Source organism: Platichthys flesus, chromosome 10, assembly GCF_949316205.1.
Source record: "Platichthys flesus chromosome 10, fPlaFle2.1, whole genome shotgun sequence".
NCBI lineage: Eukaryota > Metazoa > Chordata > Actinopteri > Pleuronectiformes > Pleuronectidae > Platichthys > Platichthys flesus.
Genome location: NC_084954.1, coordinates 5179076 through 5192981, shown reverse-complemented (window position 1 = coordinate 5192981; position 13906 = coordinate 5179076). Strand labels below are relative to the sequence as shown.

Genomic DNA, 13906 nt, shown 5'->3' with positions numbered 1-13906 from the left:
GACCCACACAGACCAGTGGGTGGCGCTGTTGTGAAACCAGCTGGTGGGTTTCTTTTCAAACTTCACCAAACTCCCTCAGAACCACACAGAACCCTTTAGAACTCTTCCACCTCCGTCAGTGAAACACAAAGAACACACAAGAACGTGCTTTTCTCTTCATTATTTATTCATAATTGTCTATAACTTTTGATAAAATACACTTTGTTTACAAGTGCTGATTACTATATTACATTCAACCAGAGTTTAAAATGGAGACAAAATGACACGAGACACGTTTAAAAAAAATTACAAATTCACCTGTAGTGACGAACGTGACATTTTTAAAAATAAACGGTGATGGTAGCTTCTACGACACACACACACACACACACACAGGTGAGTTTGACAGTGACCTTGAGGAGGAGGAGGAGGTGGAAGAGGAGGAGGACTGCTCCTGGGTCATGTTTCATGTTTCAGTCATTATCAGAGATGTGAGCTGCCGTTTCTGCTGCGATTGAATATCTTCATTAACTTTATTGTCACAGTCGTCCCCCCCCCCCCACACACCTCCACGTGAGCACACACACACACACTTTTCTACCATCACGTTCCAACAAGAGAAGACCTAACTATTCAAAGAGGGGGGGGATAGTGAATTAGCTTCGTTTTAGCAGAATCAGTTTTTTTAGTGACGTGACTAAAACTATATCTGTGGAAACTTCTCCAGATTCTAGCTCTACCATCTGGAAACCAGCTCTCTACCAACAACACAACTCCAACTCCTTTATACCAGAGACCATCAAATATTGATTTGGGATTAATCCACTCAACTGAAGATAGTGCTTTGAGTTACACACATTTTGTTTTCATTGGGTGATGACACAAAGGTAGAGGGCTACAACACATTGGACGACATCTCTATGGAAAAATACACACAATGAATGGATGTGTTTATAAACTTGGGTTAGAGCGAGTCTCTGTTCGGGGGTCTATCCGCTTACCACTAGATTAAAGGAAAAAGCGTACAGCCAATATATTATTATTAATATTATTATTATAGTAAATACCCTGTTGATTTGTCAAAAACAATTAGCAAATAGATTTTTTTATTTATATTAAAATATATTAATTAAAATATATTACTTTGATTAACAAGTCAGACATTAAAAACAAGATCGGATTCTTTTTTTGTTTTCTTAAGGTGACTTTGGCATATTACCTTGGAAATGATTGCTATAAAAAAAGATTACTTTGCACCACTGAAATATGAATGATGCATTTTAAATTTCAGTGAGAACGAGCACCCGGGAAAAACCTGCGGCAGGAACATTTCACACTGGCCTTTCTGCACATTAATGGGTTTGTAGTGTTGACAGGATCATAAAGCACGTGCTGGTTCACTGCTGTACACCACAAACACACACACACATTGTGCGTGACACAGCATCATTGTGTGCTTGTAACACTTCATAAAACCACATTAACACAGAGGGCGGCTCCCTCAGTTTGCAGGAAAAGGTTTGTTTGAAAAGTCGCACCTTCCTGTTAGTCGGTGTCACGTCCAAATTGTTCCTCTAAAAACGTGCTGTGCTGACTCATTTCAGAATAAAGCATTTTAGCACAATTTACTTATTTTTCTCCGTCTACGTTTTCCACAGTGAAAATCATTTTTTGCAATAAACAAGCTGGATATGCTCGAGCGAAGTGTACTGCACCGATAAAATAAAATCTTTCTACATCTAGGTGTATATATATTATACATCAGCAAATATGTACAGTGAATAACCCCCCCGCTGTTGAGTGTTTTACTTTGCCACTGCTGATCCATGTGTACAGACACACAAGCACGAGGAAACCCCTATCCAGACGATATCTACAGACGATTTTGGGGTAAAAATAAAAGCAGGTTCATACGATGTGACGTTGCATCTCAACCATAACTGGAAAAGACTTGATTTGTAAAAACGTTTTTTTTTTTTAAACATATATATATATATTTATATAAATGATTCTTCTTCTTCCGTGTGTTTGGATTTAAGTGCTGTACACAGTCATCCTCTCGTCTCCAGGTGGTTTTCAAGTGCTTCGCCCTTCAGCAGTTAAAAACAACGTGATCGTTGATTCTTATAAAGTCGACGTTCCAAAAAAATCCATATTATTAATAATCTCCATCTAAAACTATACACGTTCTTTCTAGTTCGTGAATCTGAGTGTGTTCAGTAATAAATGTAGAGTTTTTATAATAAAAATAGTTACTGTAGGTTGCACTTCCCTGCCATGCATGCAGAAATGCCAAATAGGAGGTTCTCTACATCCCATGATTATCATAAGCGCCCTTTTTTTTGCCTTTTAATCGCGACTGATTAGGCCCAATAGTAATAATAACAAAAGTGTAAGTCTAACACACAACAGTCATTAAGTTCTACAAAAATATCAACATTCATTTCCCCTCCTTTTTAAAAAAATACACACACACATATATATATATATATATATATATTAAAAAATATATATAACACTAATCCTAGCCAAGTGCAAACATTGCCAGATTGTATCTTTGTCACACATCTGACACTTTACTCATCTGATTGGAAACTGATTCGACATTTCTACCCAAACGATTGCACAAATCAACTTCTCTCAGACGTTGGTGAAACAAAAGACCATCCAGTGTAAATCCTCAGCTTTCCAACAGCGACCACACGCACACATACACACACACACACGTGCTGGCTGTTTTCTCTGGAGCGCTTCTGGTTCAGCTTCACGTCATCGAACCACTAAACACGAGACGCACAGGTTGGAGGGGCCGATGCAGTCGTCATGGCAGAAGGCGCCGCAGCCTTTGCACATGATCATGGCCTTCAGGCGGCAGTAACATTTAGACTGCACCTCCTCCAGGTTGGAGCCCTCGATGAAGGACTGCTCAGGCGAGGGCTCGCCCTGGCTGCTGTGGTCTAGCGGGTGACCGGCGGGTATGGTGGTGACGGTCACTGAGAAGGACATGACGCTGCCGTGGACGCCTCTCCCGTCGGCCTCGGACGGGGACGCGGAGGAGCAGGTGCCGGCGGGGTCACGGTTCAGAGTGTGAGGTACGGACATGCTGATTGTGCCACCGAAGCACGAAGCCACCGCAGGTTCCTGATGATCGAGCGTCCTCTGGGTTTGGAAGGCCGCCGGCTGCTGGTGACCGGCGTCCAATTGGGTGAGATATGGCTCAGAGTTTCCTTGATTGCAGAGTTGGAGGGGCCGTCGGTGGGACTGAGGAAAGGGGCTGGTGTCTTTGGCTGTCTCACTGGTGCTGCTGTGGTCGGCAGCAGCTGCACCCTCCTCTGATCCAGGCTCAGTTTTCACGTCGGAGCCGTGTGGAAAACGTGCTGCCTCTTCTGACTTGGTTGACGTGACTCCCTGCGGCTCCGTTTTAATCCCGGAAACAGGAGAGAAAACTCTCCTGACTGGTTCTTCTTCCTTCGCCACCGGCTCTACTTCGAGGTTTTCCCTTTTTAAACCGAACACAGACGTGTTGGCGATGGCAGACTGATGCAGTCTTTTACTCTCTGGTCCTCGGCCGTACGTGGACACGTTGAGCAGGTAGTGACCTGTCATGGCGGGCCTGGGAATCCTCTTACGACCCAAAAAGCCAACGCAAATCCTGGCCTGATGATCCTCTGCATGCACCAGTGGATGGGCCTTGAACTGAGGCCCCAACACTCCATAGGGCTGGGGCTGCTGGACCTTCCTCTGCATCAGCGCCTGGAGGATCTGGTCCTGAGTCTCCTTGTCAGGAAGCTCCCTGTGATGTCTTGAGTATTCAGAGAACACTCCAGCTCGTGCTGCTGTGTTGAACTGGTGGGACATGTGCACATCAGCCCTGTGCTCAGCAGAGTGGGACGTCTTCCCCTTACTCCCAGAGGGTAAGTTGGCCATCTCCACCTCCACCTTGGACAGTGGCTTCGGGAGGATTTGCTCCAGCGGAACCTCTTTGCCCTGCAGGAGCTGAGTGACCAGTGGGTTGTTGGCCGGGATACAGGAGCTGGTCCTGGTTGAGGATCCACCAGGAGCTGGGTTCTCCGATCCCTTAGGTTGCACAGATAAAGATGGTGTTGAAGTATTTTGAGGTTTGTTTGAATGAGATGTGTGAGACGCGTTTGGGCTAATGTGAGTAAAGGAGTCCACTGGTCGAGAAAGAGGAGGACTGCTCTGATGGCCGGGGGAGGAGGTGGATTGTAACCTGGTTGGTGTCTGTGGGGATGTTGGGCAGGACCTGGGTGAAGGATGCGTCTGCTCACCACTGCCTCCTCCTGGCCCCGGGCCTGGCACCGCTCCCTTGGACGCGGACGACACCGCGGCAGCCGCTGTTCGCTGTGCACGGGCCAGCTGAGCTTTGGCTTTGATGTCAGCCAGAGTGCGAGCACCAGTGCGGCCCGGGCTGCTGAGCGGGGCGGGAACTGGGGTCCTGGGTGAGACCTGGCTGGGGGACACAGGAACGGAAAGGATTCTTGACACTGAGATCTGAAACGGGAGAAGAAAGACATGTTAGAGAACCATTTCTAGATATTCTTATATTTACTAAATGGAAAATAAACATTTCTCCACAGCAGCTGAAAGAACTGCTCCAGACGAGACTAACCTTGAGTGGTGGAACCCTCGGATTGGTCGATGCCGTCGGTGTCGCAGGGCTGGATATGGACGAAGCTGGCGGGGAGGCGGAGGAGACCGAAGACACGGAGGAAACTGAGGACATCCGTGGTCTTTTCTCTGGTGTCAGCTCAGCCTCCGTCTCACTGACAGATTTTCTTTTCAGAGGCTCCGCGGGGCCACCGGGCTCCGGGAGAACCTCTTCGCTCTCAGCAGGTTTAACCACAGCCACCGGTTGATCCACCGGTGGATCCTTCTTTATCTCTGAACTGCCCTTTGGGGGGGGAGGGCTCTTCTTCACAGGTGACGGGGGCAGATTGGGTTTCTCCTCCTTCACTTCCTCTTTAGGCTCCTTCTCAGGCAGCGCAGCCACCGCTCTCTTCTCAGTCCGACTCTCTGCTGCAGGTGTTCTCACTGCAGGTGTGGGCTCCGTCTGTGCCGTTGCGCTCAACCTCCGCTCCTCCGCATACTGGGAGCGCCGTGTCTTCATGGGCTCTATGGCGGCCACTGGTTCCTTCGCAGCAGGCGTTGCTTTCGGAGGCTCCAGCGACGATGCCCGTGTTGTCTTCACGTCTCTAGCAGCAGCATCGGTCTGGCTGCTCTCCTTTCTGCCCTTGGCTTCCTCTGATGCCTGAGTGGCCAGTCTTGTCTGATGGGGGGGGGCCTGGGTCCTGGCAGTCGCCTGATTCTGATCAGCCTTCGTCAGCTCTTTGGATTCTTCATAGCTGAGCCCAGAACTGAACAGAGAGGAGAGTCGGAAGACAGACAAAGGTCAAATGTTATTTATTTATTTACCACTGATTTTAAAGAAAATATTAGCAAAACAAAACAAACATTTGTTTGTGATGTGTCAGTAACAATAAACTAAGAACTATATTTCCATCTGCAGTTTTGTTTGGGAGATTAAACATTATGGTATCTGTACATTTTTATTAAAAGTAAACTTATAACTGCTTCTATTTACACCTTGATATATTCAAGTATGTTTACCAGAAGAAATCCTACCAGGTAAGATTCTAATCCTGTAAAGTGGAGGAGCTGAGTGGGGTGGGGGGTTAGATCCTACATCTCATCAAACTCTGAATTAAAGCTACTACTTAGTAACAATGGATTTCTGAAATTAGTGCTAAAAGAAAATATCTTATGAATAATGTATTTGAAAAAAAAAAAAATCTCTTTTGTTTTCTGGAAAATCAAGAAAATTAAATCAAGAAAGGATCCAAATTTAAATGACTCCAGGAGAACCTACCTTTCACCGTAATAGTTTTCAAAGAAAGCCTCCTTCCAGAGCTCGACTTTCTTTTCCTTCTCGACTTCTTGACGCATTCGTAGCTGCAACTCCGGCGTGAATTCGCCTGTAAAGAAAACATTTAGAAAAATAGTTTTTAAGATTTCTATAAATTCTATTAATTCTCTGTAATTTAAGTTGAAAGAAATTCACACTTACCCTCAGACAGTCTCTCTTTCCAAGACTGAGCCGCTGATGTGAAGAACTCGTTGTTTAGTGCAGAACTCGTGACCTTGAGAAGTCCGTCCATACAAGCCTGAGGAGAGGAAGCACAATGTTATGACACATTCTACATCTCTGTGTCAGCACATCGATACAAACACAACCGTGTAAAATTGACCACAAGTCCAGTTTCTAAACTACAATGAGATAGTTCGATATATAAAAATGATCATTTAAGAGAAGTGTTAAAGGTTGAGAGCCACCTGCCGGTCAACTTCAGGCAGAAGTTTGAGCAGCCTCTGCTGGCAGTCGGAGGACAGGACAGAGAAGGTGTGCTTGTTGATGATCGCCCGCAGGTTGGTGTTCACCAGGATCGAGTCTGGAGTCTCCACGTCGATGGTACACTTGGTACGTTTGATCTGTCCTGCAAGACAAGACAACACAGATATATTAGCCAAGGCTCAATCTTTCAGCTTAACTTGGCAAAAATGTGTCGCATAAATTGTTGTTTAATGTGTCTTGTTCCTGACGTCTAAAGAGAAAGCATTTAATCCAATCGAGCTACATCCTGCAGGCCCATGTAAGTTTTCAGAAAACTTATTTTGAAACAGTTTTTAAATAGGGAAAAGAGTGTTGCTCTCCCTAAACAAATCACTAACTCTGTTCAGGGCACAAAGAACATTAGATTAAAGCTGCAATTTGTTAAAAACAGATTATAAATGTGCAGCTTTATATCAATAAGCCCCACAAACAGCCAGGCACTGTAGGTTTAATTAAATGCTACTCAAACATAAGAAACAGTCCATTTGTTGTTGTCTATTTTCAGTGGATTAATCCACATTTGGTCATTAAATGTGGGATCAACTCAAAATAAACTAGTGTCTGATTTACTTAAGAACATGAATGTGACAATGTGGTTTGTGATGACATCAATAGACGTCTACGGCAAAGAGGAATATGCTTTACCAGGCCTTGACAGCACACTTCATAATTAGTTTCTATCTTTTCGGTATTTGTCGACATCACCCAGCTCTTTCCCTTATGATGTCCAAACCCCTGGACTGACTTAAGGCAGATGTCAGACTGACCTGCACTGATGCGTCCTGCCCTCTGTGGAACCTTCCTGGGTACGACCGGATGACCTAAGTCTGCTGGGAAAGACGAAGAGGAGGAAAAGCTGTGAGAATCTGCAGGACTGAGATATGTGTCTCAGGCAATTGTTTAAGACCAAAAAACAGGGACTGCATCAGTCATTCACCTTCGAAACCGTGTGAAACATCCTACAATGAACACTTGAAGGAAAAGGACACCTCTGTTCCTCATAGTCCGTTTGACAGTATAACAGTTACCACCTACCAGCCTTTGTAGTTATGTTGTCAGTCATGTCTTTGATGGTTTTCAGGAGCAGTCTGGGACTGGAGGTGGTTGGCATGCCCACCTGTCTGCGCTGGTTTCTCTGCTGCTGCTGCTTCAAGGCCTGAACAATGAGGAACAATGAGGGGAACGGGCAGCAGGGTGAGAAAAAGAGTGTGAATGTGTGTAACCCTCTGTTTCTCTGCAACTACCGTACTGCAGCCGCTTGTCTGGCTGAATAAGAGCTAAATAAGAGTGAAACCCAGGATGCATAACAAAAGCATAAACCATCTCCTCGTAAATCTGTCAAGACGTCAGATCACCTCAGAAGCACAATGTCAAAAGGGTGAAGAGAAAAAGTCAGTTTGAAACGTGTAGGAAGTCCCTGGAGGGCGTTTTACACCAGATCTCTCAAACACTGATATTTCAGACAAACAGTCATTCGCCTTCTAGTGTTGCCTACATCCCATAAATGAATAAACATTGTTCTTACAGAGCAGAACATCCACACCAGCACAGATGGAGTGAATTACAAGCTGTGCAACCAATTGGTATCAAATTAAATGGAACACACAATACACAAAGCAGCTGACAGAAAGGTGTTGAATGGGTGGATTATGAGAACATAATACTGTAAAAACCTGCTGTAGGCAACTCTCACAAACACCTCATGGTTTTAAATAGTCTGCAACAGGGACTTGGAAGAAAAAGTTGACTTTATCAAAAATGTGACTCCAAAAAACTTGAGATATGTGAATATAAATATGCAGAGATAGATGAATCTGAATATGCATCTTGGTGTATTACCGCAAAATAAAATATACACATAAGTATATTTGGTCAGGATGTATTTAGGTGTTGCAGAAGGGTGTGGCAGGAACTCACACCTTTGAGATGTGTGCTTACATAGAAGGTACAAACGTCAACTCCAGTGAGAAACTACTTGAATGCATGAAAAAGAAAAGAAATAAGAGCCAGATTCCAGTACCTGTTTCAGAGCTTTCTTGCTGTGTTTCTGCGAGGGCGAGATGAGCTTACTGGAGGGGACGGAGGGCGACGAGCATCGAGGCTGAGGAGACGACGGCTGTGACTGCAGCTTGGAGGGAACTACCAAAATAAAAAGAGCACAAAACAGATGTTACAAAATACACTTCCTGAGGGTGGTGTTCAGACTCAATCACATCGTGTTTTTGTGTTCACGAAACTGAAACCAACACGGTGCACAAAGAGGCAGATTACATTACCTTGCTAAAATGTCACATCACTAGAAAAAGCACTGAGCATCTGAATAGGAAGATTAGTTATAAGAACCCTGCCTCCTCTGCTGTCTATCTCCACTAAAACATCTCTTCTACATACCGTAGATGTCCCACTTGTTTCCTTTGGATGTCGCTCTATCTGCATTTGACTTTGTGGCTCTTTGCATTGATTAGTTCAAAAATACCACATTATCTGAGTCCGCCCACTTGCTTGGCAGCTCCTAACGTGTGCATTATGAGGAAGTGGGCACGGGTCATACTGCAAAAAATACAGTTTCCTGTTTTAACAGTCGCTTACGAATATTCAAGTGGCAGAGAAATAATAATGAGAGTCGGTGAGAGCACAGCCCGAGGAAAACAAAAATAATTGGCACTTGAGGAAAAGGCTCAATCAGGAACAATCGGGTGCGCGATTCACAACCGAGCTAGGATTTGACTCCACGGAGAGAAAGACTGCTGCAATGCGATGATGGTGTGCGGCCTGCAGCTTCCCTGCCGACAGAAAACAGTACGGACACAGCTTGTTTCTCTAAAGACAAAACCCACCTTCTGCCATCATCATGTTTGATGCTCTGAGTATATTCCAGGGAAATATTGGTGGATGAGATGGTGTCATTTATGTTTTCTGAAGTGGTGAAGCCACTTTCCCTCAACTTGCCTCGTCTACCGCTGCTTCAGCTGGTTTCCTGTGTTTCCGCGATGAGTTTTAAACAGCTGCTGAGACGGGGCGTCAACTCTTACCGCCATGATACAGCTCGGAAACCAATCAGTAAAACTATACCCACGGACAGAGCTCTATGCCTTCGTTAATATGTTATTATCGATCAAGGTGATGGAGAAGGAAATATCTTTCTTACCTCTTCTTTTTTCCTTGAACAATAAACTATATTTCATTTTAAAATCTGCAAGAAGTATTTGCTGAAAATGTTATCAAGCTTTTTCCAGACTATGCCAACAGGTATCAGGTCTAAGAGATGGTCAAGTCACTGTGCCAAAGTAAAATTACTTTAACTGAAGCACTGATGTACAATGTGTTAGTAATGATCCTGTAACCGGTGCACAGTACCTCTGCGCATCCAGCGTCCTCTCCTGCCCTCCTGGGAGATGCTGTTGTTTTCTGAGCTTCTGGAGTCTGAAAGGTTGTCGCTGCTCTCGTCGGAGCTCTCCTCAGACAGCTCCTTCGCCACGTCTGAGATGTCCTTCTGCATTAAATATAATTCAGCTCATTCAGTATAATGTTTTAAGGTGGATCGATAAAGCAGATGAAGAGCGAGGCAGAGTCGGTTAAGAATAGAAAAACTCTGTGTCAAGTGTACAGTCATCTCAAAAGTCAAAACCTATCTCACAGGGCTGATTTTCTGACTAATCTTGATTAGCTGGTCATGTTTATATTTCCACAGTAAGCAGCATTTTTTAACTAAAAGCGCTGAGTAATAAAATCTGCTTCTTCTCAGTGTGACGAACCTTTAACGTGTAGACTCCCATTCTGCCTGGAACTTTGTAGAAAATCCCCTCCTCGCCACGAGAGTTTGTGTGCAGCATCGCATTCAGACATGCCAGCGGTGAAGTTCCACTGGATCATGGGAGAAAAATGCAAATCACACATCTGTCCAACGAATCATCGCGCTGGGGAGAAAGACGCGAGCAGGGGTAAAAGGCTGGACTGATATCTGGGGAGGAATTGCCGTCATGCATCAAGAGGACATGTGTGAGTTCGGTTCAGATTCACGTCACTGGAGCTATTGGAATATTTGCTTTATGTTTTAATGCAGGATCAGTTTCATAAAATTGATTCTAATCTCAACATTAATCAGGATTGATAATCTCAGATTAAAATAGTCTGATATGAACTTTCCTGTTGCATAAAAATCAAATGAGGTCCAGTCAAACATCAACTCAGCCATGCAAGAGATCAGATATGTCTGCTTGATTGTTTGTCTAATTAATTTACATTATATGTTTTATATTCTTTTGGATTATCTAAAGGATCATTACTATATATTGGTATATATATATATATAAACCTAAACCACTGTCATCAGATGTCATGTTTAGTTTTGTCACAAATATTTTAAAATAATGGAAAAATGTGGGGAAAATAAAGAAGATGTTTTTATGCAACAGGTGGCTCTGGGACATCCATGTTAAATTAATACATGTATGTGTAACACTGCGTCTTTATGCAACTGAATCTAGGACATGTTATTGTTAATAACATGCAAAAGGTCAAACCAAACAAAGTGGCATTGCAGTGAGTTTGGTTAAGGTAAGTGGGGTTGAGGTGTGTGTGTGTGGGGGGGGGGGGGGGGGGGGGCTAGCCTTTTTCTTACCTTCTGGATGAGAACAGAGACAATGAAACAAAAAGAAATGAAACAATTATTAACTCTATTTTGAAATAATCCAGACTACGTGATCGGGAGAAAATAAAGCATGTGATCAATCAATGGCGGAGGGAGAACACTGTAGCTCTCGCTCTCTCTCTCGCTCATTAAAGTGTCAACAGAAGGACATTCACTGTGTTGGGGGGGGGGGGGGGATATTTACCTTATTTCTTTAAGTCTTTCTCTCTGGATCACCTGCAGGATCTCTTTATGGCTCATGGGCGTGTTCGGGTATTTCTCCAACACCTGAAAAAACAACAACAAAACATTATCCAAGACCCACAATGCAACTCTACAGAGGGACCTTCATTTAACAGTACATGATCTTAACCTCCTTAAAGCAATAGTTAAAGAAGAAGTTACTTCCATTGCATTGGATTTGGCTGAGACGCTGTTTACCCCTGGAACTCCAGAAGTGTTTTGCGGACTCAAACACTTCACCCACCACCTCCATCAGCATAGTGCTGAGTAGATTCATTTTGGGGTTGAACTAAAACCTTCTGACAGCTCCTTTAACTGTTCAAAAGCAGGATGTAAAGGTCAGAATAATCCAGACCCCAGATATTTTTGAGATTATTAGATTTCGGTGGAAACATGGCATGATGCCTGATTCACTCTCTGGGTAAAATGCACCTAAAGGATGGGGTTCAAGAAATAACAGGTGATCAATACAGATATATTATTTAAATGTGCAGATAGAACCACAAACACTTCAACCTGAGCCGAGAACCCACAACCTTTCACACCATCACAAACACATACATGTGGATTTCAAATAACTGTGATGCTTTTTACTTTCCTCTCTAAACTTACACTTTATGGATGTTTACATGTATCACTACTTTGAATATACGTTGTGTGAGCGTGGCATCAGCTGTGTGGTGCAAAATGCATCAACACAAACATGACAATCTCCACAGACAACAACATCAAACCCAATTATGAGACAGCTGATTGGGAGTTTTGACATTTTCAGCTCGTTAGCATGCTAGGCTAGGCTGCTAGCTAGGCTGCTAGCAACATTCATTTGAGTATCTAACCACAACAAGTTAGCATGGATTAGATATAACAACTGATCCACGTGTTGTGTAGGGTAACTTGTAGGACATGTTAGTGAATGAGGACTGTGCGTGTGTCTGCTCGGGTTCCACTCGCTGCTGCTCGCGAACACACAACTTGTTGACGAGCGGAGTTAGCACTAGCATAGCGTGCTAACGCGGCTACTTTACTTTCCAGACGTGTCACCCGAAGCAAACCACGCACAGCAGGGGGGAGGGAAGGGGAGGAAAGGGGGGGTTGGAGACGTGCTTCGGTGCGGGGAACTGCGCTCTCGTTTCGCCCCGCGTTTGCGCTCAACCTGCGGGAGGGAACGAGGCGGGGGACGGCGGCTGCTGCGGCGGCGGCGGCTCCATGTCAACACGGGCCTTGCGCGGCGGGCGTACTCAACATCTCTGCTCCGGCGGCGGGTCATGAACTCATCAACACAGTTCGCACGAAGTGACTCAAAAACAAGCGCAACAAGCGAGAGTACCGTTTTAGCGGCTTCCGCCCACGTCCGGCCCTTCTTCCTCTTCGGTCGCTCCCTCATCCTGGCTCGACCTGTCGGCTTCGTGCGCCTCGGTGGAAATGTTGCTGTAGTTACCGCGTAAGATCCACTCGGTCTGCCATGTTGGACTTACTGTACAGAGTCATGTGACCGCGAGGGAAACGTCATCTTACTGTATATAGATCCCAGGTTCACACACACGGACACACACACGTGTTTATTTTAGCTGTCAAATGCAGATCGGGACCAGGACGACAGGAAAACTGCAGGAGATCATTTCAGTTTATTTTCGTTAAGCACATGGACTTTGCACGATTCCTCAGCTGCGGGAGAATAAAAATAAGGCAGCAAATCCACAGCAGCAAACTTCCTTCACATGTTTGTTTGTTTTTTTTTGGCTCACGGTTACAGTAGCTACAAATTCAAGCAACAGTTCATCAAGCGTTTGAGTTAAATGTGAAACTTTAGAGGCCCCCCGATCACGCTCCATCTCTGGGGCCACTGGGAATAAAGACGCAGGGAGGAGAATATTGACCCAGATGCAGTTAAAGGTTCAGTGTGTGAGATTTAGGTGAAATCTATTAGCAGGAATTGAATTTAAAATAATCCCAGTGATGTTTTCACCAGTGTGTTTCGTTTAAATTGCACAAATTATTGTTTTCTTTACCATGGAATGGACCCTTTATATTTAAAAACTTTATATTTACATAAGGAGCGGGTCGTCTCCACAGAGGCCGCCATGTATTTTTGGAATGATCTGAACTAGACAAACTAAAGACCTTTTGAGTTTTTATGACAACTGAAGTTCTTTCTCATGTTTGGAAGGACAGAGTGAGGTGAGGGGTGTTCAGCTGCAATGTGCAACTTCACCACTAGATGTCACTGAATTCCACACACTGAACCTTTAAATACACTCTAGGTTTGTTCAGCAGGTGAGATGTAAGCTGCTGGGAAACAAATAAGTCCCACATACTGATCAGCCTGAAATCAATCACTCCTGTTTTATCAGCTTTCTAACAGCTTAATTTAAATACAGATGATAGTGATAATAATAATATATCAAATCAATGTGACCTGGGTGATTGTTTTTTTTTCTTTGTAGAAAAAAGATGCAGACAGAATACATGAACTATCCAAACTATAGCATCTAAGGTGAGAGTCTATTAATGGTGACTGAAAATTTTAACAACAATTCATCAAGCATTGTTTCATTAAACAATGGTGGCCCTCAAAAGTGAATGGCCCAGATCATGCTCCATTGTCTATGCAAAAACAAACATGAAATCAAGTCGTGAAAAAA

At 44.1% G+C, this 13906-nt stretch overlaps 1 protein-coding gene across 2 annotated transcripts; it reads right to left on the bottom strand.

The window, feature by feature from the left end:
• Window positions 1-145: 145 nt before the first annotated feature.
• On the bottom strand, window positions 146-13364 carry asxl2 (ASXL transcriptional regulator 2). 2 transcript variants are annotated; one of them, XM_062396735.1, is made up of 12 exons: window positions 12592-13364; window positions 11224-11306; window positions 10144-10252; window positions 9746-9881; window positions 8409-8527; window positions 7424-7544; window positions 7156-7218; window positions 6331-6491; window positions 6065-6161; window positions 5867-5972; window positions 4610-5354; window positions 146-4491 (listed from the first exon to the last, which is right to left on the bottom strand). In XM_062396735.1, exons 1-12 carry the CDS (start codon window positions 12646-12648, stop codon window positions 2749-2751), a joined length of 3540 nt encoding a protein of 1179 aa, XP_062252719.1. In that variant the 5' UTR covers window positions 12649-13364; the 3' UTR covers window positions 146-2748. The 2 variants fall into 2 exon arrangements, with proteins under 2 accessions (XP_062252719.1, XP_062252720.1); XM_062396736.1 differs by having other exon boundaries at window positions 7156-7215.
• Between the last annotated feature and the right edge of the window lie 542 nt (window positions 13365-13906).

Bases quoted from the DNA above. Each gene is read 5' to 3' on its own strand.
- asxl2 (XM_062396735.1), bottom strand. From the start codon at position 12,648: ATGAGGGAGCGACCGAAGAGGAAGAAGGGCCGGACGTGGGCGGAAGCC. The intron at 10,253-11,223 runs GTAAATATCCCC...CCCATGATCCAG, and splicing joins GAAAGACTTAAAGAAATAAG to TGGAACTTCACCGCTGGCAT. The intron at 4,492-4,609 runs GTTAGTCTCGTC...CTCCCGTTTCAG, and splicing joins CGAGGGTTCCACCACTCAAG to ATCTCAGTGTCAAGAATCCT.